We start from the raw sequence: 21,854 nt of genomic DNA, 5'->3' as shown, positions 1-21,854 counted from the left end.
ACCCACCCTTAGCCCCCGGCCCTCCGCAGGGCCTTCCTCTCCAGCCGCCAGCCCCAAGGACCCCATGGCAGACCTGCAGTGCCGCAGCTCCGCTTCCCTCTGGAGCAGAGCTGCCTGAGGTCCTCCTTCCCTCCTCCCCAGGGAGTCGGACACCGTGGGGGAGCTCTCCATCCGTCTCTTCCGAGTGGTGATGGGCCTCATGGCTGAGATGAAGCTGATGAAAAAGGAGGTGCGGGACAGCCCTGCACTGCTGCCGCTGCTCCTTCACCTGCACGACCAGGACAAGAGCGTGGCCAGGATGGGATTCCCCACCTAGCCGGTCCTTTGGGTAGTGCAGTGCTGGCACTGGACCCTTCAGATGTGTCCCCCTGAGGTCCAGCTTGCTGAGTCCCCAGGCAGAGCCCCCTCCCTGCCCACTGCTGCCTTTCTGCACCTGCTGCCTGGATGGATGGGGTGGTGAGTCCTTGCCCATCTATCTGCCTCCAGACCGCCCCTGGCATGGGTTCCTGCAGCCTCAGCCTGGACAACAGCTCCGCAGCAGCCTGGGGCCACCAAGGCCAAAACTTTGTAGCCCCAGCCAGAGAGATTGGCTCCCCTTGTATGTCCTGGGGTGCTGAGCCTGGGAATAACATCATTCCCCAGCTGGTGCATCTACCTGCACGGGCTGGGACAGGCTCTGAGCACTGCCACTGTGTCCCTGATGGTGGTGGTTGTGGCATCTCTGCTGCTCAGTAAGCTTCTCCAGCGAGGACTCTGCTGGGGCACAAGAAAGCAGCAGTCTGAGCCCTAGGATGCTCTGCAGGTTGGGGGATCTGCTCTTCCCGAAATCTGACAGAAGAGACCTCAGCCAGAATCTTCCAGAGAGCAGCCAGACAGCTGCTCCCTTCCTAAGCCTGTCGCCTTACAGAGACCAGTGCAGGACATTCCCGCTGTCCTTCCCTGCCTCCATTAGTGCCAAGGAGAAAAGAAGCTGATTGTGTAAAATAAAGTTTATGCCCCAAAACAGATTTTAGCTCTTTAGAGCATCACCTCTCCCAGACAGAGAGGCACTACCCCGGCACAGCCAAGGACGGGTCCCTGAGACCCCCTGAAGAACACGGGACGGGACCAGAGGCCGTGCCCCCCTGGCTGAGGGTCCCTGAGAGGCAGAAGGTGACCATGATTTGGGAAGCAGCCACCCATTCCCTGTCACCGCCATCGCGACTCTAGGTCTGGGGGCCACCAGCTGCGACGGGGGCTGCGGGGCAGGGCCCGAGGAGCCATGGGGGGCAGAGGAGGGAGGGCTAGGGGTGTGACAACCGGGCTCGGGGTTGCGGGTCGCCGACACGCGCGGCGGTGGGCTTATCTCGCATGGGCGGGCTAAAGAAGCTGAGAGGGCGTGGTTCTTATCTCAGAGGGCGGGGGCCTCACCGCTGCAGTGACGCACGCCTCCGCCCGGGCGGGAGGGCGGGAAGGCGATTCCGAGACAAGGGGGGCCAAGCGGAGGGCGGGGCCGGCGCCTGCAGCCGGGGCGCTGCCGGGGGCGGGGCCCGTGCCGGCGGGCGGGCAGGCGGCCCCACGTGTCCCGCAGCATGGCGGCGGCGGCGGCGGCGAGCGGCAGGGGAACAAAAAAAGCCAAGGCCCCGGCGCGGGGCCGCGGGGCGGCGGCGGCAGCGCCCGGCGGTGAGGGCCGGCACGGGAAGGAGGGAGGGAGGGGAGGGAGGGAGGAGGGGGGCGAGGGGGCTGTCCCGGCGGGGTGGCCGCCGTCGCGCGTTTCGCCGCGCCCGTCCCGTGTTGATCCGCCCGGTCCCGCAGGTCCGAACGCCCAGGGTGAGAGCGGGCGCGGCCGGCCGGCCGCCGACGAGGAGGTGTCCAGCGACTCCTTTAGACGGGTAAGGTTAGAGATGCACCAGGAGGTTGCGGTGCTGGAGGTGGGTGCCTGGTACCGGAGGGTGTCGGTGCCGGGGGTGCTCACGCACACAGTGTCCCCGCAAGCCATTGGTCGTTGGGGCGGCGGCGGCGAGAGGCGGCGGGCGGCGGAGGAGGAGTGAGGAGACGCCGCAGGAGAAGAAGCTGCGCCTGGGCCAGAGCCAGTTACCTGGAGGAGCTCCGCCAGGCTGCGGTAGTCCCGCCCGGCCCCGGTGCCCGGGCGGGGGCGCCCGGGCACTGGGCTCGGCTCTCACGCACTGTCCAGCGGCAGAGGAGGAACGGGCGAGGAGGAGAGGAGGAAACCCAGCCGGGGATCTTCATCGGCGACCGACTGAAGGAGGACGTGTCGAAAGCGGGCGGGGCGGTCGCGGCCCCGCGGTCACCGGTGTGTGTCTGTTGGCCCCTCCCGCGGGACCGGGGCTGGGGCCGCCTCCGCTGAGCCTCCCACTTCTCCCCCAGCTCGAGCAGAAGGGCCGGCTGCAGCGCCTGGTCGCCAAAGATGTAAGTGCCCGGTGCCAGACCATAAGTGCCAGCTTTGGGGGACACTCGGGCATGGCCAGCACCCCGCGGCCCTTCTCCTGCCCACAGTGCCGTGCTGGGGTACTCCCAAGCCTGGGGAAGGGGCCGGGGCAGCCCAGCTCACATCCCACTCTCCCTGCAGGTGCAGCCTCCGGATCCAGCCAGCATCCGTGTGCTGCGGGGACACCAGCTGCCTGTCACCTGCCTGGTCATCTCTCCCGATGACAAGTTCATCTTTTCTGGGTCCAAGGACGGCTCCCTCATCAAATGCAAGTGTTCACCTGAGGCTGCAACTGGCTGTTCTGCAGGGGACCCTGCAGCATCAGGGCTGTGGGTGCCTGTGGTGGTGACTTAGCCCTTGGCTGCTCTGGGAATGTGCATTGTTTTGGGATCTGTAGGAGGCTCGTTAGCACTTTTGGGAATGGTTCTGGGCTTCGTTGGAGGCTCATTAGCACTTTTGGGAGTGGTGGGAGGCTCCCAGAGGGTGATGGTGGCCGTACCTTTCCCACAGGGGAGGTGGACAGCGGGAAGAGGCTGTGCGTGGTGCCCGGGGGGAAGAAGGGCACGGAGGAGCGGCACATGGGACACGCATCCCACATCCTCTGCATGGCCATCTCATCGGATGACAAGTACCTGGTACGGGGACAGGGGACAGAGAGGTGGCCATGGGGACTGCATCTCCTCCCAGGGTCCTGTGGGTTGTGTCTCATGCCCAGATGTGCCTTGCCCGGTTAAAGCAGCCCCTATCCGCTGCAGATTTAAGGATGGGTCCCCGGGATCACCCGAAATCATATGGGGTGGGAATGGAGGCTGGCATGGGAGTGGAGGCTGGGGTGGGCCATGGGTCTCTGAGAGGCAGGTCTTGGGCATCCCCTGCTGTCTGCCAGGCCACAGGAGACAGGAACAAGTTGATCATGATCTGGGACACAGCCACTTGCAAGCGCCTGCACATCTTCACAGGGCACCGTGACGCTGTCTCGGTGAGTCAGGGGCATCAGGTGTGGTGCCTGTGATGCCTGTGGGGCTGGGCAGCCCCATCCTCCCTGGTACCCCTCCCTCACTGCTGTGCCCTGTCCATCTGTCTGTCTGCAGGGCCTGTCCTTCCGCAAGGGGACACACCAGCTGTACAGCGCTTCCCATGACCGCTGCGTCAAAGTCTGGAACGTGGCAGAGAACGCCTATGTGGAGACCCTGTAAGGCCGGGGGGATCCCACTGACCCTGCCAAAGGGTGTGCCAGCATCCCTGGGGGAGGCAAGGTGAGGGGGCAGAGGGCCATGCTTGCCACGTCTCTTTGCCATCTCCTCCTCCAGATTCGGGCACCAGGATGTCATCACGGGGCTGGACAGCCTGAGCCGGGAGTGCTGTGTGACGGCGGGGGGACGGGATGGTACCGTGCGGCTCTGGAAGATCCCTGAGGAGACACAGCTCGTGTTTTCTGGGCACCAGTAGGTCTGGGGTGGGAGAGGAAGCTGTGGGCAGGCATGCCCAGCTGGGGCAGTGGTGTGTGGCTGCCAAGCATCTCGGGGAGCACCCTGGGGATGCTGATACCCTGGCGAGCCCACATCTGAACAGGATCCCAAAGCACACTTGTAACTGCTGACAGTTACCCCTTCTCTTCACAGGGGCTCCATCGACTGTATTCAGCTCATCAATGAGGAGCACATGGTGTCCGGCGCCGATGACGGGTGAGCACGGGGCTGGGGCAGTGCCAGGGGTGGGCAGGGTGCCCCCTCAGCCCCCTCACCCCTCATGTCCCCGTCAGGTCTTTAGCCCTCTGGGGGCTGACAAAGAAGAAGCCTCTGGCGCTGGCTCGGCAGGCGCACGGCATGCAGGATGCCCAGGGCCTGGAGCAGCCCTACTGGATCTCAGCGGTGGCCGCCCTGCGCAACAGTGACCTCCTGGCTACAGGTGTGTGGCAGCCACTTTGAGGGTGTGGGGGAGGTCCTCCTCCCATCCCTGGGTTGGGGTCCGTGACAATCTCCTTTCTCTGTCCCAGGATCCCACAGTGCCAGCGTGAAGCTCTGGAAGTGTGGTGAGGGATTTCGGAAGCTGGAGCACCTCTGGGACATCCCCTTGGTATGGATTGATGGGCAGGTTGGGAATGCTGGAGCTGGGCTGGAGGGTCTCACTGCAGGGGCTCCCCTCCCTGGACAGCAGGAGGAGGCTATGGGATCCCCTTAACCTGCTCTGTCCCTTCACCCTACCCTGTCCCCTCCAGGTGGGCTTTGTCAACAGCCTCAAGTTCTCATCATCTGGTGACTTCCTGGTGGCTGGCATCGGGCAGGAGCACCGGTACTGACCTCCTCCCTGGCGCTGCCTGGGGGTGCAGCCCCCTTTCCTCTGGTGCTTGCTGGAGTGTGACCCTCATCTCTCTCATCCGCAGGCTTGGACGGTGGTGGAGAATCAAAGAAGCCAAAAACAGCATCTGCATCATCCCCCTTAAACAGAGAGCCACGGCCTCTGGCCCTGAATCTCCTGGCAGCTCCTAGCCCCCGGGTCGTGAAGCAGGTCATTCTGTCCCTGGAGCTGCACCTTGATGCATCCTTGGTGCAGCCACCCCCCTGGGGCTGGCAGGATGTGAGTAGGGGGTGTCACACAGCCTTGCTGGCCCCCGTGTTGTGATGTGGCTCTGCCCTCTGCGAGGGTCTGTCCCCTTCCCTCAGGTTCGGCCAGACCTGAGCTCTGGAACAGTCCATTTTGTAAAAAAAACAAACCACCAAAACGACTTTATTTACATAAATTACAAAAAAAAAAAAAAATCACATTCTTGCTCACAGAAAAATATCTACTCTTAAAAACGTGGTTGGGCTCAAATACCTGGATCCCGTTACTCGCCCTGAGCCTCCAACGGCCCCTCTGGGATCTGCCAGGGCTGGGGGCCAGCGGGAATTCATCCGCCCCTGCTCCTGCCCCGTCTCCCATACAGGGGTGAGAAGTGCCACTCACAGGGAGGGGAGTGATGGGGGGCTTGGGCCCAGCCCAGCCACGCTTGGCAGCTCTGCTGGGCCCAAACCAGGAGGAAAAGTGAAACTACGAAGCGCCAGGAAAAGTGTGACGTGGAGCACAGCTTGCCACAGGGTGACAGGGAAAGCGTGGTGGGCAGTGTGTGCCAGCATGGAGCTCGGCGTGGAGGGAGCAGGAGGTGCAGCGTGGATTGGCACAAGAAAAGCAGGAGCTGGAATGTGGCTTTGCGAGAGGGAGTCACGTTGTGCACCAGGGCTCAGTGCAAGGGACAGGAAGGGGGTATTTGTGCCACAGGCGGTGTAGGGAATGGGGGTCACACACCACAGCTTGGTGCAAGGTCCGTGCAATGTGCACTACGGCTCAGTGCAAGGGACAGGGACATTCACCATGGCTCAGTGCAGGGGGTGGGGGAGCACAGTGGCTCAGTGCAGGTGACACAGAGGGACATGCGCCGTGGCTCAGTGCAGGGCTTGGGGATGTTCACCACGGCTCAGTGCAGGGGTTGAGGATGTTCACCATGGCTCAGTGCAGGGTGCAGAGGACATGTAACGTGGCTCGGTGCAAGGGAAGGGTGACACGTACCATGACCTGACAGGTGGGATGTGTAGCTCGTGCTGGGGCAGGGGCTGAGCCTCCCGGCTGCATTCGGCACCCGGTCGGGCCATGCTGTGGGCACTGCTCTCCCTGGGGAGGTGCCGTGTGGCAGCACCACAGCCTGGCCCCCCCATCCTTCACAAGGACGACGTTGTGGAGTCCACCACCTCGCGACCATTGCACACCGTGGGCACGTACTGCGAGGCTGAGCCTGGCCAGGAAGGCAGCAGTCAGGGGTGGGTTGGGGTCTGGCAGCAGCACCTCACAGCACCCCACTGCAGTGGGCTATGGGTACCCAATGTGACCATTTTACCCCCTGGCTGATGAAAGGTGCCCAGGGGTGGCCATAGCCCCTGGGGGGTGAAGTGGAGGGTTCCTGGGATGGTGACAGGCACTTGGGGGCAGCTGAATCCCCTGGGCTGGGGTGGAGGGTGCCTGGAGTGGCTATGTCCCCCTGGGACTGAGGTGGAGAGTGCTGGGGGATGGCCATGTTCCCTCAGAGCAATGACATGCCCCCAGGAGCAGTACCCCTCTGGCAGCTGTGCTGTCCTGGGAGATGAGGCACTGGGACAAGGGACAGGGAAGAGCTGCTGGGGACACAGCATCCTTCATCCTCCCCACTTCCCATCAGGCCCTACCCCACCCTCCACTTTCCTTCAGGAGCCCATGCTGGGGTACTCCCACACACACCCCCACCAGGAAGGGGATGCTGCCCCCCCAGCCCTTCCCCAGCCTCACTGTGCTCACCTTGGGACTGGCTGGAGCTGGCAGCTGCCACGCTGAACCGAGCGGTGCCCACGCGGTGACTGGCCACGTTCTTCTGCGGCTGGAAGAGTATGATGTGGAGCTTGGGGGTGAAGAGGCAGCCGAGGACCACGGTGCCGCTGAGGCTCACTGAGATGCACATGGTGGTGGTCTGGACCTGGAGACAGAGTGGGGGGCATCAGGTGCTCCACCCACGAACCGTCTACCCCACGGAGGGCAGGATGAAGCCCCAGTGGCACTGGCCAGCCCCACTGGGCACAGACTCCACCCTGCAGGGACATCCCACCCCATACCACACCACATCCCTCTGTCAGACCCATGGGCAGAAGATGGGGAATACCCTTTTGGGATCATGTCACCCCTGCAAAGCAGGTACACCCTGAGCAGCATCCCAGCCCTGCCAACATGCTGCTTTGGTACAGTGCCTGGGGGCAGAGCCCAGAACCCCCCACCCCAGTGCCCACTCCCTCTGGAGGATGCAGATCCTTTCTGGAAGCCCACGGCTGTAGCTGCCCCCACCGAGTCCTCAAGGCCTGTCAGAAACATGTTTGGTTGCCCTGCCAGGGAGCCTGAGGTGCTGCAGGGTGCATCCTGTGCTCTCTAGTCCCTGGCATTGTCCAGCTCCCCAGGGACCATGCTGGCCCTGGGGTTGACCTTCATGCCCTGGGGTGAGACATCTGGATGGGCCAGTGACTCATGCTTTCATGTCACAAGGCTGAAGGATGACACATCACTCCTCCATGATCAGCTGAGGGGCTCTCTGGAGGTCTCAGGGCCATTTTCCATCCTCACCCTAGCAAAGTGGAAGGGAGTGGGTCCTCTCTCCAGGACTCATTACCCCCTCAGCCACAGCCTTTCAAGATCTTTCACCTGGTCCCGAATGCCCCAGTGCAGAGGTGACCATCAGTGCAGAGGTGTACGGATGAAGACCCTTCCCCAGGCCCACAAATCTCCAAATCACAAACCCCACGGGGCCCAAATCTCCAGGACCACTTAGATCAAGCCCTATTAGAGCCCCCCAAAGCTCAAGCTCTTACACGGTAGTCGCTGGAGGTCACGTAGAAGATGGGCAGGAAGGCCAGCCAGATGATGCAGGTCGTGTACATGGTGAACCCAATGAACTTGGCCTCGTTGAAGTTTTCAGGGCATTTCCGTGTCTTGAAGGCATAGACCGTGCAGAGGACAATCAAGAGGACATTGTAGGTGAGCGAAATGAGCATGTTGGAGTCGCGGTTGTTGCACTTGAGGGTGACGATGTACCTCTTGTCAGGCTCAGTCTCCTTGCCTGTGCCGGGGGTCTCCACCAGCAGCCAGATGATGACGATGATGAGCTGGCAAGAGATGAGGGCCATGCAGATGACCACCTGTGACGTGGGGCTTATGAACCGGGGGCGCTGGACCCCCTCCTTCACCCCGCTGAAGATCCTGGCGATGCGGTTCGTTTTGGTCAGGAGGGCCGAGTAGCAGACGGCGAAGGACGTGCCCAGCCCCAGGCGCCGGAGCGTGCACACCTCGGTGGAGGGCTTCGCGATGAAGATGAAGGTCATGCTGTAGCACATGAGGACTCCGGTCAGGAGGATGTAACACAGCTCCCGGCCAGAGGCCTTCACAATGGGGGTGTCGTTATTCTTCACGAAGACTCCGATAACAAAGAGCGTAGAGATAAAGCCCAGACAAGAGATAGTGACGGGACCAATGGCCCAGACATCTTTCCAGCGGATGTACTCTTGGGGCAGCTCGTAGCAGCCATTCAGGGTCTCGTTGGGCCAGTAACCAAGACCACAGTCCATGCAGGTGAACTCATCCAGCAAGTACTCATAGGGCTGGCAGGGGATGCAGATCCAGCAGCAAATATCTCCAGGCTGCATGCTCTTGATTTCATTCTTTTTGCAGGGGTCACTGCACTGGGACACAGGGATGGAGGCCTCAGCCCACGGGATTAGGCTGGTGTCGAGGATGAGCCCCTCTGCCCAGTAGCCCACTTTCTGGTACCGATACCGCCCGTCCACGTGGTGATAGTTGAAGATGTTGTAGCGCCCAATCCCATCACCATAGCGATCAAATCGAACAACACTCTCCGTGTCTGCTGGCCTGAACGGAGCTGGAGAGAGGACAAGGGGAGATTGTCACTGCCATGAGGCAGGAGAACACTTGCTCCCAGCCTGGAGGCAGGGCTCCTTCAAAGGGTCACATCCCATCATGGCCACAATTTAATGTCTAATCTGTTTCTTGCCTTCAGTCCCATCCTTGCTGCCTGTGTACATATTAGGAGCAGGAAAGCAAAGGTGGAGAACTATCTCCCCACCTGCCTGAGAGGCTGTCAGCCCCAGTCAGCTCTACAGGGGCAAGGAGGGGAATTGTGCACCCTGCATGGCGCTCAGTGACACCTGAATAGCCAGGCTCAGCCCAAGTCATAGAGGACATGTTTCTAATTCACCCCAAACTATGTGAGTCCCTGATCAAGGGTATCCCTTCATTTTAATCCCTGAAATGTGAATAAATCACAACACTTGCAAGCGAACGCTCCAAGGAAGGGTTCCTTGTGGAGCGGGTCCCATCCAGCTGAAGCAGGATGGAATTGTTCACCAGCTTCTCCACACATGTCTCCACTGGGGACACAAGGCCCAAGGATGATGGTGGGCTGTTGGCAGCCTGGGACAACCACAGCCCATGGCACACAGGTCCCTGGGTGTGGGCAGGCTGGAGGAACTGGAGGGTCTTGGGTCAAATTTGGGTCTCCGTCTTTCCTGTCCCACCACCCATCTCTTTCCACTTTGGCAGCCAAACCCCACCTCCACCTTGGACTCACCGTCAAAATTGACATTGAGAATAAAGTCCTTGTAGAACCTCTTGCCATTGACGGGCTTCATGGCATCACAGAGCTTGGTGTCATTGGGGCACAGTGCCCGGTGCATGTTGTGGAGAGAGTGAGCCATGGCATAGACAGCATTGATCACAAACGTGATCTTGGACTCCGGCTCAAACTTGCCTGCCTTGAGGGAATACCGGCTACAGTCCTGCGTGTGGAAGCTGCACTTAAACCTCTGTTCCCAAAATTCCCGAAACCAGGGATTTCGGCTGTTATTGTAGGGATGGAGGTTAAGGAAATAGGCAGCAAACTCCTTAATGGGGTAGGCTGCCAACTCGATGGTGATGGCTCCCTCTGCCACCGCTTCGCTCCCGGCCACTACGCTCTCCAGGGCTCCCCACCCATCACTGGCCACCCACATGAAGGACACATTGGCTCTCTGGGCAGCCGCCAGCAGCTCCCGGGCGTCTTCACTGCGAGTGAAGAGCACGACCACTCTGGCATTGGGCTTCTGCAGCAGAGCCCGGACCACCCCGTCGTAGGTCTTCTTGTTCATGGAGCGCCCCACCTTCTCCGAGGTAGCGATGCAGATGTTTCGCATGCGGGCTTCTTGCTCAAAGGCCTCGATCCCCGTCTCCCCATAGTCACCCTCCGAGGCCACGGTGGAGACGTAGGTCCAGTTGAAGAAGCGGAGGATCTCTGCCATGGCTTTGGCTTGGTAGAAGTCTGGCGGGACAGTGCGGGCAAAGTAGTCGTAGCGGGACTTGTCACTGAGCTTGGCGCTGGTGGAGGCATAGCTGATCTGTGGGATCTGGAAGAGCCTCAGCAGGTTGGCCACCTGAGTGGAGGAGGAGAGGTGAGTTCCTGAAGATGTGACCCAGTAAGGGACATTCTCACTGGAGGACCCCTGCCCAACATCCAGTGTTGCACGGTGCTCCCAAGCACTACCATGGGCTGATGAGCAACCCACCCTGACCTGGAGCATCCTGGTCTGTGGAGGGACCAGAGAAGAAGAGCAGGTGGAATATCCACAGAGTGCCTGAGCCCTCAGACATGTACATTTCTCTTTTTTTCTTTTTTTTTTTGTTTTTTTTTTAGTATTTCAAAACTCTCCTCTGAAATTTGGGTCTGTGGATGGGACAAATAGACTAGTGGCAAAAGCAGAAACTCTGCCGTGGGTGACCTGTGGGACATGCTTGTAGGCAAGGAGAAAGCCAGGATGCCTGGTAGCCCCACAGCACAGGGTGGGAATGGTTCTGAGGGCTGGAGGCCAGGACAGAGCCCCCCACCCAGTCTGGGTGATGCTGCAGAGCTGGGTAAGGGGACTGGCACTTGTGCATCACATATTGGGAGCCCCAGCAGGACTGGCACCTTCCAGCCCTTGGCAGAAGCTCTCGTTAGCTTCAAAGGGGAAAAAAAGCCTGCTAATGAGGCTGTTAAAACCCAGGCTCTGGGAGCAGCAAGGGGGGCTCGGGTGTGCTGGCTGGGCTGCGGAGCCTGCCCACATCTCACTGCTCCCCAGGCAAGAGACACAGCTTAATTAACGTGGACAAATGATCTCGACAACAAAGTCCCCTAATGGCAATAAGGTCCCCGAGCACAGCAATGCTGCTGCCAGTCCTCACCACACATGGGAACTGCCAGCCTGCCATGCCCTCCCCAGTGACCCCCATGCTCTCCAGCCATCCCACACTCTGCCCCTGCTGCTACCTGCCTGTCCAGGGTCCGGAGAGTGCCCCTTGTTGTGGGGACACACCAGGTCCCCAGCAAGGGAAGGGACATACGGCCAGGTGGGCTGGACCAGGATGCTGCCTCCATCATCCAGCCCCAGCTTCCTTCGTCCTGTGGCTGGGGGATTCAGGGACCCCAGGGACTGGGAGACATGGTCTGACACATGCTGGAGACTTGTTAGGTCTCAGCAGGCACATGGCTCAATGGCCACCCCCGGGTTTTGGGGACTGAGCTGCATCCCATCCAGGGTGACAGCCAGGTCCAAGGCTTGAGGTGCCTGTTCCCATGGGATCATGGGGGATGTGGGGGCAATGCTCTCGTGTGCCCACCCTGCTTTGGCCAAGCAGCCCTATGGCTGAGCCCCTCAGATGTGCATATCCCTTGCAGCCAGCTGCACCTCTCAGGCTGGATTTTGGGGTGGCGGAGGGCACAGTGCTGCTCTGCCTGCCACAGCATAGACATGAGTATCAAGATCATCCCGGGATGAGGAGCTGAGCCATGTGCCATGCACCACCCCCAATCAGGACAGGCTTGGCTCCCATGGCTTATGGCAGGTTGGAGGTTTCCCACAGCTGGGTTTCCTGGGCAGTACCTGGATGGAAACGTCACTGTAGGAGCCCCCGATGACGCCGGTGATGGCAGTGGGCACGTCATCATGGACAGCGTAGGAGCCGTCAGGGCAGATGTGCTCAGAGCCGTCCACCCTAGTGAGGGAAGCACGGACAAAGTCCAGGGACTGCTCCAGGGCGTAGGTATCCTTAGAGCAGGTGTCGAGGATGTGGGCGCCCAGCTTCACCCCCGGCAGGATGCTCCTGTCCTTGTTGATCTCGTCCAGGGCGAAGAGCATGGCCTCCAGGCGCTGGATGCCCCGGTGCTCATTGATCTTGCCGCAGTCCTCGCTCCCCACTCCTTTCTCGTGGACAGGGAAGAGGCCCCCAATCACCAGGTCCCCATCCATGCTGATCTCCTTCTTGCCAGCCATGCCGTGCCCTGCAGCCAGGCAGGTGGCCAGGTGCATCAGCCACAGCCAGGCGGCCAAGGGGACCGCCATGGGGTGTGCTGGCACCAGCTGGGGGACCCGCGCCACCCCGTGTCACCTGCTGCCACCCTTCAAGGCAAGGGAAGGCAGTCCCCAGGCATTGGGTGGCAGGGGGTGGCGCGGCGTGGTGTCACTGAGAGAGAGGTCGTACCACCCCAGCAGAGCCCTCAGCACCTGGAAAAGCAAAAGAAAAGCCACTAGGTCTGTGGGCTGCAAGACAAGACAGGGACCGTCCCCAGGGGCAGTGTCGGTGCTGCACTGGTGGGCAAGGGCAGAAGGGTGAGGTGAAGAGGTGCAATAGTTCCCACAGTGACATGGGACCCCCAGTACATACACAAGTGACAGAGATCCCAGGGGACAAGGAAGGGCACAGGCACTGGTCTCCCCACAGCACTCCCAGGGATGAACTGGCACAGGGGTGGGCACAGAGCTAGCCCCTCTGACAGCACCGGGCAGAGCAGCCTGCCAGGGGGCAGCTTGCCAGCCCTAAAATACCAAGGAGGGGGAAAGAGCCAGGGATATCACCTGGCACAGGGAGCCCAGGCTGGGCGGGTAGAACCAAAGCCAGCTCCAAGCTGAGCCCCCAACCCACGCAGCAGCATCAGGGGTGCCGACAGCTCCCAACCTCCAGCCAAGAGCGCTGCCAAAAGCAGCCGGCCACGAGCTCACTGTGCCTGCAGCACCCAGCACCCACACTGTTTTAATCCCCTTCCCATAACCATGGAGCCCACCCGCCCTGCCGCTGCCCCCAGGGCTGTCCATGGCACCAGGGCTGGAGCAGGGACTCGTCACTGGCTTCATCCTCCCGCAGCGACATGCGGGGCTCTGGCAGTCGTGGTGCTTCAGAGTCTGTTCTTTCACCACCGCCCCTTCCTTCCCTGTATACTAAATTCAGAGATTTCAGTAAAAGTAAGAGCCAGGTTTGCTGACTCCCTCTGCAGAAAGCATGGAGGCACGGGGGAATCAAAGGCTTTTGCAGCAGACAGGCCTTGTTTTGGCAGGAGGTGCAGTCCCCTCAGAGATCCATTGTCTTTTCCCAGATCGGGAGAGATTTGTTTCCCATTTGAAGCTGACTGCTGAAATCCCAAAGGGCTGATGTTTCAGGGGCCATGGGAGAAGGAAACCCCTTGGCAGCCCAGAAGCCTCAGGCTGCTCTGGCACGGGAAGCTGCCGGTGCCGCGGTGGGACTCAGGGCTCGCCTGCAGCTCAGCAGAGCTCACGGGGGCACACAGGGTGGGAGGGTGATGCTGGAGAGTGCTGGTCCCCCCTGCAGCTCCCCACAGCCAGTACTGAGGCCTCTCTCCCCGAGCAGGAGCAGAGCACCCCTCGATGCCCCCATGCTGCTCCTGGACAGGTAATGACCGTGCTGGAGGAGCCCTCTGGCAAGCAGCCAGAGCTGGTGGTGATGCCCAGGGGGATGTGGGCAGCAGTGTGCCACAGGATGTAACAGGGTGGGGTGATGAGACACACGCAGACCTCCTCCTCCACACCCCAAAGTGCCTGTCCCTGGGTGCTACCTGCTGGTGACAAGCCTCCAGCCGACTCAGGACATCTACTACCTGACCCATCAATTTGAAGGACTTTGGGGAACAGACAAACAGGAGTCCCTGCCTTATTTCAGGCAGTGAATGCTTTTAAGGGACCCAGGGTTTCCTAAAGCAGGAAAGAGGGCACAGGCACATGGATAATTGATGGAGCCCATCGCTGCCAGGCTGAGCCTGACACAGGGGTCTGGTGGCACCAGATCGGGTCCTTGTGGTCCAGCTCTTCTGGGGCAGCTGGCAGGACCTACCACATGAAAGGCACCTTCAGGCCAAGCTCTTCTGAAGGGCAAACCATCACCTAGCCTGATGGATGCGTGAGCAGGGCTGCCACCATTCCTGCAGCTGCTCAGCTGGGCTGGCATAGTGCCAGGGGGACAGCCCGCGGGAACCTCTGTAGAACACCTGGGGAGGTGAAGCACCAGGCAGGGCAGAGCCAAGTCCATCCCTACAGCCACAGTACGGTGGGAAGCTCCTGCCGGCTGCGGGCAGCCTCCCCTCTCAAACGCATCACGAGTGGGGTGGGTGAGAAGGGGCCGTGATTCCTCCGTGCCCTGAGAGCTTCCCATCCTCTGCCAGGTGCTCTGACCCCTCCGACACCAGCGCCCCTGGGGGTGGGTGAGAACTGGGACGTGTGCGGGAGCGGCAGCGCTGCGGGAGCGCCGGGAGAATGTCACCTCCCACGGGGGTCCCAGAGGTCCCACTATCGCTGAGCTCTACCAGGAGCCCCCATCTCCCCCTTGTCCCACGGGCTGCCAGCCCCGGTGCCCCGCGGGACCGAGGCGCCTTCCCGGGGCACTCCCCCGGCGCCCCCGCCACCGCGCCGCCCCACATCCCGCGTCCCAAACGCGCCTGAGGTCCGGCTGCCCGGCACAAACACAGCCCCCCTGCAACGCCACTGCTGCCCCCCGCACGGACACCCTGAGGGGAGACCGAGGGAACAGCAGGGGCGGAGGGGTCTGTCCCCCCGCGCCGGGCGGTCACCCCGCTTCCATGCCCCGTGCCGGCGGGCGGCCCGGCGGGGGCTGCGGCGGACGGGTCCGCTGGGTTCCTATTGCGGGCTCGGCGCTGCCGGGCACGGCGGGAACGGGGACCCCCCAAGACCTTCTGCCAGAGCCTCGCGTCTTGCGCCGGGCAGCGGGGACCGCGGGGAGGCCCCGGTGCCACCGACCGCCCCCACCCCGACCCCCCGGTGCCGTCCGATGCCCGGGTCCGCTCCCCTCCCGCTGGCTCCGGGAGCCCGGCACCGGGGCACTGTTTCGCCGAGCCCCGCCGTGCCGCGGCCCGACGGCTGCGGGGGATCGCCGGTCGCGGTGCCGCTTCGCCGCGGGCACTGGGGCTCTGGAGGCGCTGGAACGCCACCGGGAACGGCGGGGCCCGAGGCCACTGGGACAGGAGCGCCGGGTGGGACGCATCCCTTACCTGGGGGATGTGCCAGGAGCCGGTGCCCGGTGCCGCGGCTGCCTCGGAGCTGCGGCTGCCGCCGCTCCCGCCGCCGCCTCTGACACTCCGCCAGCCCCAGCCGAGCAGAGCCGCTCCGCCCCCCGCCCGGCCCGGCCCCGGCCCCGCCCCCGGCCCGGCCCCGGTCCGGCCCGGCGGGCAGCGGCACCCCGGGGCCGCCTCGCTTGCCCTCCGCTCGCTCCGGCACCGGCAGGCCAGGCAGGGCACCGGCGGGGCTGGGGTAAAGCCGGGGCAAATGGTCAGGTCCGAGCAGGGCAGAGGCTGGATACGGGCAGGGAAGGCAGGGAACAGGGAGGACATGGCCAGAGAAGGCAGAACACAGGCAAGACACAGCCAGATCCAGGCAAGGGATGGCCACGCTGAGCCAGAGCACAGGCGGGACACAAGCAGAACATGGCCAGAGAAGACAGGGCACAACCAGATCCAGGCAAGACACAGGCAAGGCATGGCTAGATGCAGGCAAGGGATGGTCAGATCCAGGCTGGGCAGAGGCAGGACACGGCCAGAGCAGGCAGGACCTGCTCTGCACCCTGGCAGACCTGGCAGGGCACAGCTCAGCACCTGTTCCCCTGGCCTCAGACCCCCCAGCTCACTGCCAGCCCAGTAAGAGGGGTTCCAGCCCCAGCTCAAGCTCTACAGCCACAAGCTGGTGCCTCAGGTGCTGTTCCTCCCTTGCCTGGCCTGCCCCTGCTCCTCAAGCCCTTGGGAGGAACCCAGGGACCAAGCATCACCCCCCTGCCCCTCTGCACTCCACACAGTCCTCAGCACTCACCATCAGTCCAAGCACCCAGCTGGGGAAGGATTTGGACCATCCAAAGACAAAGGCAAGGTTTAGCTTTCCAGGTCCCCACCATTTACCCAAACTCCTTCTAGAGCCTTTCAGCTGCCCAGGACCCTGCCTGTCCCTATGCTGGCAGCTCAGCTGCCTTGGAGAGCTCTGTGACTTCGGGACAAGAATGGGACAGGGGATAACACAGGGGACAGGAGTGTTTCTGGGACATCTCATCAAAATATCCACCTCACTGCCCCTGCCTAAGTTGCCTCCCTGCCAGCTCCTGCACCTGCAGGCTGTGGGTCAGGGCACTTCAGTGAGTCAGACCCACTCTGCTGGACTGCGTTCCCACAGCAATCCTGTTTTGGGGGAGAGAACCCAGAGCTCCCATGGCAAGATCGAGTCCCCTGGCAGCAGGACCCCAGACCCCACCAGCCTGTCTCCTTTCAAGACTGTTAGCACAGATGGAGCAGGACACTGGGGACAGGAGGATGCCTGGGCTGGGTGACCTTGTCACTGCGAGGCAGGGGGGACAGAGAGCTGGGGAGGACTGAGGATGTGCTGTGCCAAGGGATGCTGGCCCTGCCATGGTCCCACCTCTCCCCCAGCAGATGGGACCTGGCACCAGCCTCACACACACCTTGGCACTGGCTGCATCGTCCCAGCTGCTGCTGCTTTGGTGCTGCCCATGTCAGGAGGATGACAGCAAAGCCTCCTTGGCCCCCAACTTCAGCAGGGTTAGGGGACCAGCAGCACTGGGATCTGCTATCTGGCTCCAACCCCCCATAGAGCCTCAGCCAGGTATAAATATTTCAGGGGGCTTGGCAGTTTTGTAATAACCAGCAACAAAGATAAACACCAGGAAGAGCAATATTTTTCCATGTGGGCTGGAGGAGTTTAATATTTTATCACTCAGCGCACAAAATATTTATGAACAATCTCATGTCAATCACTGGCTGAGGACTAATCATGACCTTTCCAAGCCAGGGAGGACACATTCCCACCACGGAGGGACAGCCAGGCCTCCCCTGCTCCTTGCACTCCCACCCCAAGTCCCAGGTTTTGGGCTGCCGTGTCTGACCACCAGGAAACAATCCCTGAGCTGCTGGAGGCACCAAAGGCACTCAGCAAAGTGCTCTGGCAGCTGGGATTGCCCCGGGACACTTATGGCAGTGATGTCCAGGCTGCTCCCTTGTCCCAAGCTGAGGGACAGGGAACTGGGACCAGCATGGGCAGCCCTCCCTGCCTGCACTCCACAGGTGCAGGACCAGGCAGATAGGATGTCAGGAAGGCACAGTGCAGGCAGTCTGGTGTCGCCTGCCACAGGAGGAGGCCTATCAGCAGCCTAGGGACCTGGCTTTACTGGTGTTACTCTCTGCATATTCCCATGAGGAGCAGGGATGCCACCTCCCTCCATCTCAGCCCAGCTCGGCACAGTGACTGGGACCCTTCTCTGCTCCCCCCACCACTTGCAGAAGCTCAGGATGGTGTCTGTGACCCCACTGGGTTGCCCAGGCAGGGAGCAAGTGTGAGCAGCAGGGATGCAGAGCCCCTGGGCAGCTCCCTGGCTCAGTCAGGGGGCACAGGGCAGCCCACCAGCAGCCTCCACCCACAGCCCACTCTCCACCATGAGGCAGGATGGCACGACTGGCCAAGAGGCAGAGAGCAACACACCAGCCACCAGTGAGGAAAAGCATCCACTTTATTACAGACCCCAAAGCGCCCATGGCAGTGCCAGGAGGACCACGTTTACATGGGATGTTTCCATTGTTCAGCAAGGGGAAGAGAAGAGAGGAACAAACCCAACCAACCCACCTCACAGCTCTTTGGTGCTAGAAAATGTGGTGGTGTGGCAGAGAGGAGCTGTGGGTGAGAGAGGCAGAGACAAGGGGGGACACCTCTACCATCCACCACCACCCCCAAGACACCTGCAAGGAGTTTGCGACGCACCCAGACACACACAGACGGCAAATGCATTTCGCTGTTCCCCCAGCCCGCGCCCACCCGGCACCGCCGAGCGTCACAGAAAACCCCCCCACCTCCCAGCACCCCCAAAACAGTCAAACACCCTTTCTGCAAAGAGGGAGAGCAGGTCCTGGGGGGAATCAGCAACCGAAATCTCTTGGCTGGAGAGGAAGGAGGTGGGAAAGGCGACTGGTTCCCAGTAACTCAGACCCTGGCGGGAGGCGAGGCAGCCAGGTCTCTGCTTCACTCCTCTCCTCTCTCAGCAGCAATGGGCTCCTTGGTCCACTTGTCTGCGACCTCCTGGTTGCCTGCGTAGCCCACATCAGGTAGCAGACCCGGGGCTCCCTCCCCGTCCCCGGTGACCTCCAGGTCCAGCTCCTCGAAGGAAGAGCCGCTGGCTCCCGACTCGCTGTAGCTGTGCTCGCTGCGGTTGTCCGCCTCCTCCCGGCCACGGCTGGCTGGGAAGGGCAGCAGGATGGAGGTGGCCACCGAGGTGTCTCTGCTGTCAGTTGTAGCCTCCATGCTGATGGAGCTTGCCTCACTCATGGTGTCGACCCCTGGGATGGAAAGAGAAGGGGAGGGAGTGAATGCTGCGGGAAGGACCAGCTCCTATGTCTTGTCACCTCCTGTGCCTTTGAGATGTGACCAGGCTAAGACAAGAAGCTGGACTCAAGCAGCTCCCTGAAATCAGGGCACCAAGTATAAACAGTATAAACAACCCCCAGCTTCCAGCCGTGCCCTGACCTCCTGGCCCCATGGCTGCTCTCCATGCACACGCCAAGGACCTGGCAAGCCCTTTTTTAGGAAGAATGTATAGCCTGGGAGCTGGGGGACAACCTTGCCCTTGGCAGGGCACCATGCTCGAGCGCCTGAGGGGATGGTGGCACACGGGTAGGTTCTCAGATGTGCTGCTGTCAGAGGCAGGTGTAGGTTTAGCCTCGTGCCAGGACATCCTGGTGCCTTCAGCACCCAACAACCTGCTCCCACTCCCTCCGTGGCTCCCTGCAGCTCTGGTAGCAGTGTGAAGGGAGGCAGGGTAGCAGCAGACAGGACTCAGGGCGCCAGAGGATGGGGGGAGCCTTCCCCCCTTACTCAGTGATTCTCCACATCACCTGACTGCCAGTCCACACCTCCTCTCATGACCCAGCCCCCCCGGGGGCTGCCCCTGCCTGCCAGGGCAGACCCCTGGGCTCTCCACCCCCTCCCTGGATCCCTGTCTCATTAGCTCCATCGACAACACAATTAAGGAGTCGACAAGGAGAGGAACGTGTCAGATTGAGACCAGCAGCTCGGTGCTGTTGCCAGAGCAACCAGCCAGGAGACAAAACCCTCCTAAAAAATGTTAATCATTGCTAATTACGACATCAGAGATCCCCATGGTTAATTATGACATCACAGATACATGTTGTTAATTACGACACGGCAGCAAACACTGGACAGGCTCCTCCATCATGGCCCTCCCTGCTCCACCTTCTCCCCCCTTGCCTAACACTGATGAGAAGTGTGTGCCGGGCTCTGTTGCTTCCTGGCACCTCCATCCATGCCAGGTTGGATGACCTTGCCGAGGATCATGCCCCACACCAGGAGGGAAACCAGGAGGAGCCCCCCTCAGCAGCAGCACTGCTGGAGGGCTGCAGCTTGCCACCAACAGGGCTGGGGAGTGGTGAAGAAGATGACAATGACCACAGAGAGGCTCCCAGGTGGGAGAGGAGAGTCCTCTCCTCCACACTGTCTCCTGCTGGTGCAGCTCCATCCTCAGCTTCAGACACAGGGTTGTCCCAGACTCCCACAGGCATTTCCAGCCTCCCTCCGCAGTGCCCAGGGCTGGGCTGCTCACTCTCCTCCAGCTGTGTGGCAGCCACTGATCTGGAGGAGACCCACCAAGGAGGGAACTTGCCTTCCAAACATCCTTAAATCCCTCTTTGAGCTGTTTTTCTTCCCAGCCTGGGCAGCTGCCAGCAGAACTGCTTGTAAATGGCAGTCCTCTGCCTTCTGAGCAGCATCATCCCACGGTCCTGCCGGCTGAGTGACGGCTGCTCGGAGAGGACCGAGCAGTGGCAGCGGGATGAGGAGTAGCCAGAAAAGATCCGCAGACACAGCGCACCCACTGCTCCATCCCACCTGGATGGCGTATTGGCTTCATCCCGCTCGGAAAGGAGCCTGAGCCTCCACCCTGTCACCTTGGCCATAGTGTGCAAACCCTCTGGCAGCTGCCACCAGCTGAGCCACCCCAGGCGATGTCTGGTGACCCCCCCACGTAAAGGAGCGAACGGCTGCCCGCTGACACGCACCGCCTCTGCTGCAGCATCAGGGAGCGCCTCGACACGGAAAGTACATTTGCTCTAAGTTAAAAAGGATGTTCTGCACGCTGTGGTGAGGCGCTCGCTGAAGGGGACGGCAGCCACTGAGTGGGCAGCAGAAAGGTGGGAGGTGCTGTCCCACCTGACAGGACCTGGGCAGGGCAGTGGGTCAGCAGGGAGCCTCTGGGAAGACAAGAGAGCTGCAGGAGATGGATGAGAGTGTGCGACCCCCAAGCTTTGAAGCCAACTAAGGGTTTGCCAGATCTCTAGTGAAGATATCAAGAAAAGAAATAATCCAGTTTGGCCAAAGTGGTGGCCCGAGGTGACATGGACACATTCCCACCACGGCTTCATGACAGCTCACGTCATTCGTAGTCATCTTGTGTCCCTCTGAAACCCGGGACAGGAGTGACACCGACCCCCCAAGCTGTGCCCTGCCTGCACAGCACTCTTCCCCTGGCACCTCCAGGGCCATTTTGGGTCAGAAGCTGTCACATAACCCCATGCCACACAGCAAAGAAGGTCCTGAGGAGAGGAGCAGCAGCTCAGGAAGGGGAAGATGCGGATGAAGCTGACCTACACACTGCTCCAAGCCACCACCGTGGGAAAGCACTGATGTCCTCACCCTCGTAGCCGCCTCCCTCTCCCTTGCTCAAAGGGTGACAATAAATCGAGTCCTGTTTCCTTTCAGCCAAGCACTTTGTCACTGCTCTGTCGCTTCTGATCATGTTTGAGCAGCATCAGCTGGCAAATTTGCCCGTTTCAGCAGCCTCGCTCTCCTCCACACAGGACAAGGCCAGCTCTGGCGCGGCCACTCCGCCTGGCCGGGATGGATGTCTGGGGTGGGCACGGTGACAGACGGAGCTGGGGACCGTGAGGGCTCAGCTCGGGCAGAGGATGTGGCAGGAACACCCAGCTGTCCCAGCACAGTCCAGGGAGGTCAGGCAGGCAGTGCAGGGGGCTCCAAGAAGGCAACCAAAGCCCCATTGGAAGGGCGAGCAGGGGTTCAGCTCTTATCTTACAGGCAGAGGCTTCCAGCAGCTGTCACACCCATTTGTCCATCCTTCCCCACACACCTTGCTTGGTTTCCCTATGAGCCACTGCCCATTCCCTGCATCCACCTTCTCAAGGCCAGCTCCTGCACCAAGAGCCAGACCAGCACCCCAACCAAGTGTGGCTTTTCCCTCTGGCACGCAGCAAGGTGCCAGCCACCCTGTGGAAACCCCTCCTCTGTTCTGCTCTTCCAAGGATGGTGTAGCCATCCCACTGCACCTTAACTCCGTAGGAACACGGTACCCAGGAAGCTTTCATCTGGGCAACAGAGGAGCAGCCTGGGGTGAAGCCACGCCAGGTTGCTGAGGAGCCCCAAAAAGGACAGGGCCACCTAGGAAGAAGGGAAGTCAAGCTGCCAGCTTCAAGAGACCAGCCAGGGATGCAAGAGGAACCACTCATAAAGGGAGTTCAGCCCTGTGTCATCCCATTTCC

At 61.2% G+C, this 21,854-nt stretch overlaps 3 protein-coding genes across 3 annotated transcripts in view; 1 reads left to right on the top strand and 2 right to left on the bottom strand.

Annotated features, from left to right (window-relative positions):
* Window positions 1-1,571: 1,571 nt before the first annotated feature.
* On the top strand, window positions 1,572-5,180 carry RRP9 (ribosomal RNA processing 9, U3 small nucleolar RNA binding protein). The gene is made up of 14 exons (XM_029958345.1): window positions 1,572-1,662; window positions 1,795-1,871; window positions 2,174-2,253; window positions 2,367-2,409; window positions 2,570-2,696; window positions 2,939-3,063; window positions 3,315-3,407; window positions 3,520-3,620; window positions 3,739-3,873; window positions 4,051-4,113; window positions 4,191-4,336; window positions 4,425-4,504; window positions 4,647-4,720; window positions 4,812-5,180. Exons 1-14 carry the CDS (start codon window positions 1,572-1,574, stop codon window positions 4,915-4,917), a joined length of 1,341 nt encoding a protein of 446 aa, XP_029814205.1. The 3' UTR covers window positions 4,918-5,180.
* Window positions 5,181-5,879: 699 nt separating this feature from the next.
* On the bottom strand, window positions 5,880-15,399 carry GRM2 (glutamate metabotropic receptor 2). The gene is made up of 6 exons (XM_029958258.1): window positions 15,294-15,399; window positions 11,884-12,504; window positions 9,561-10,398; window positions 7,789-8,852; window positions 6,734-6,908; window positions 5,880-6,197 (listed from the first exon to the last, which is right to left on the bottom strand). The coding sequence occupies exons 2-6, from the start codon at window positions 12,340-12,342 to the stop codon at window positions 6,124-6,126; spliced, it is 2,610 nt and encodes an 869-aa protein (XP_029814118.1). The 5' UTR covers window positions 12,343-12,504; window positions 15,294-15,399; the 3' UTR covers window positions 5,880-6,123.
* Window positions 15,400-17,788: 2,389 nt separating this feature from the next.
* Window positions 17,789-21,854, bottom strand: part of TEX264 (testis expressed 264, ER-phagy receptor) — a 38,280-nt gene continuing 34,214 nt past the window's right edge. Inside the window, exon 6 of the mRNA XM_008921213.2 lies at window positions 17,789-18,626. Coding sequence (XP_008919461.2) covers window positions 18,313-18,626 — 314 coding nt within the window. The 3' untranslated portion in view covers window positions 17,789-18,312. The remainder of the gene's footprint in view (window positions 18,627-21,854) is intronic.

The sequence above is a fragment of the Manacus vitellinus genome, unplaced genomic scaffold (genome assembly GCF_001715985.3).
Source record: "Manacus vitellinus isolate BGI_N305 unplaced genomic scaffold, ASM171598v3 scaffold_14_pilon, whole genome shotgun sequence".
NCBI lineage: Eukaryota > Metazoa > Chordata > Aves > Passeriformes > Pipridae > Manacus > Manacus vitellinus.
The sequence above is the reverse complement of the archived record's forward strand: the minus strand, read 5'-3'. Positions and strand labels throughout refer to the sequence as shown.

Excerpts from the sequence above, each read along its gene's own strand:
- RRP9 (XM_029958345.1), top strand. The coding sequence starts at position 1,572 with ATGGCGGCGGCGGCGGCGGCGAGCGGCAGGGGAACAAAAAAAGCCAAG. Across the intron at positions 1,872-2,173 it reads CCAGCGACTCCTTTAGACGG|CGGCAGAGGAGGAACGGGCG; the intron begins GTAAGGTTAGAG and ends CGCACTGTCCAG. Across the intron at positions 3,621-3,738 it reads AACGCCTATGTGGAGACCCT|ATTCGGGCACCAGGATGTCA; the intron begins GTAAGGCCGGGG and ends CTCCTCCTCCAG.
- GRM2 (XM_029958258.1), bottom strand. The coding sequence starts at position 12,342 with ATGGCGGTCCCCTTGGCCGCCTGGCTGTGGCTGATGCACCTGGCCACC. Across the intron at positions 10,399-11,883 it reads ACAGTGACGTTTCCATCCAG|GTGGCCAACCTGCTGAGGCT; the intron begins GTACTGCCCAGG and ends TCCTCCACTCAG. Across the intron at positions 6,198-6,733 it reads CAGCTCCAGCCAGTCCCAAG|GCTCAGCCTCGCAGTACGTG; the intron begins GTGAGCACAGTG and ends CTTCCTGGCCAG.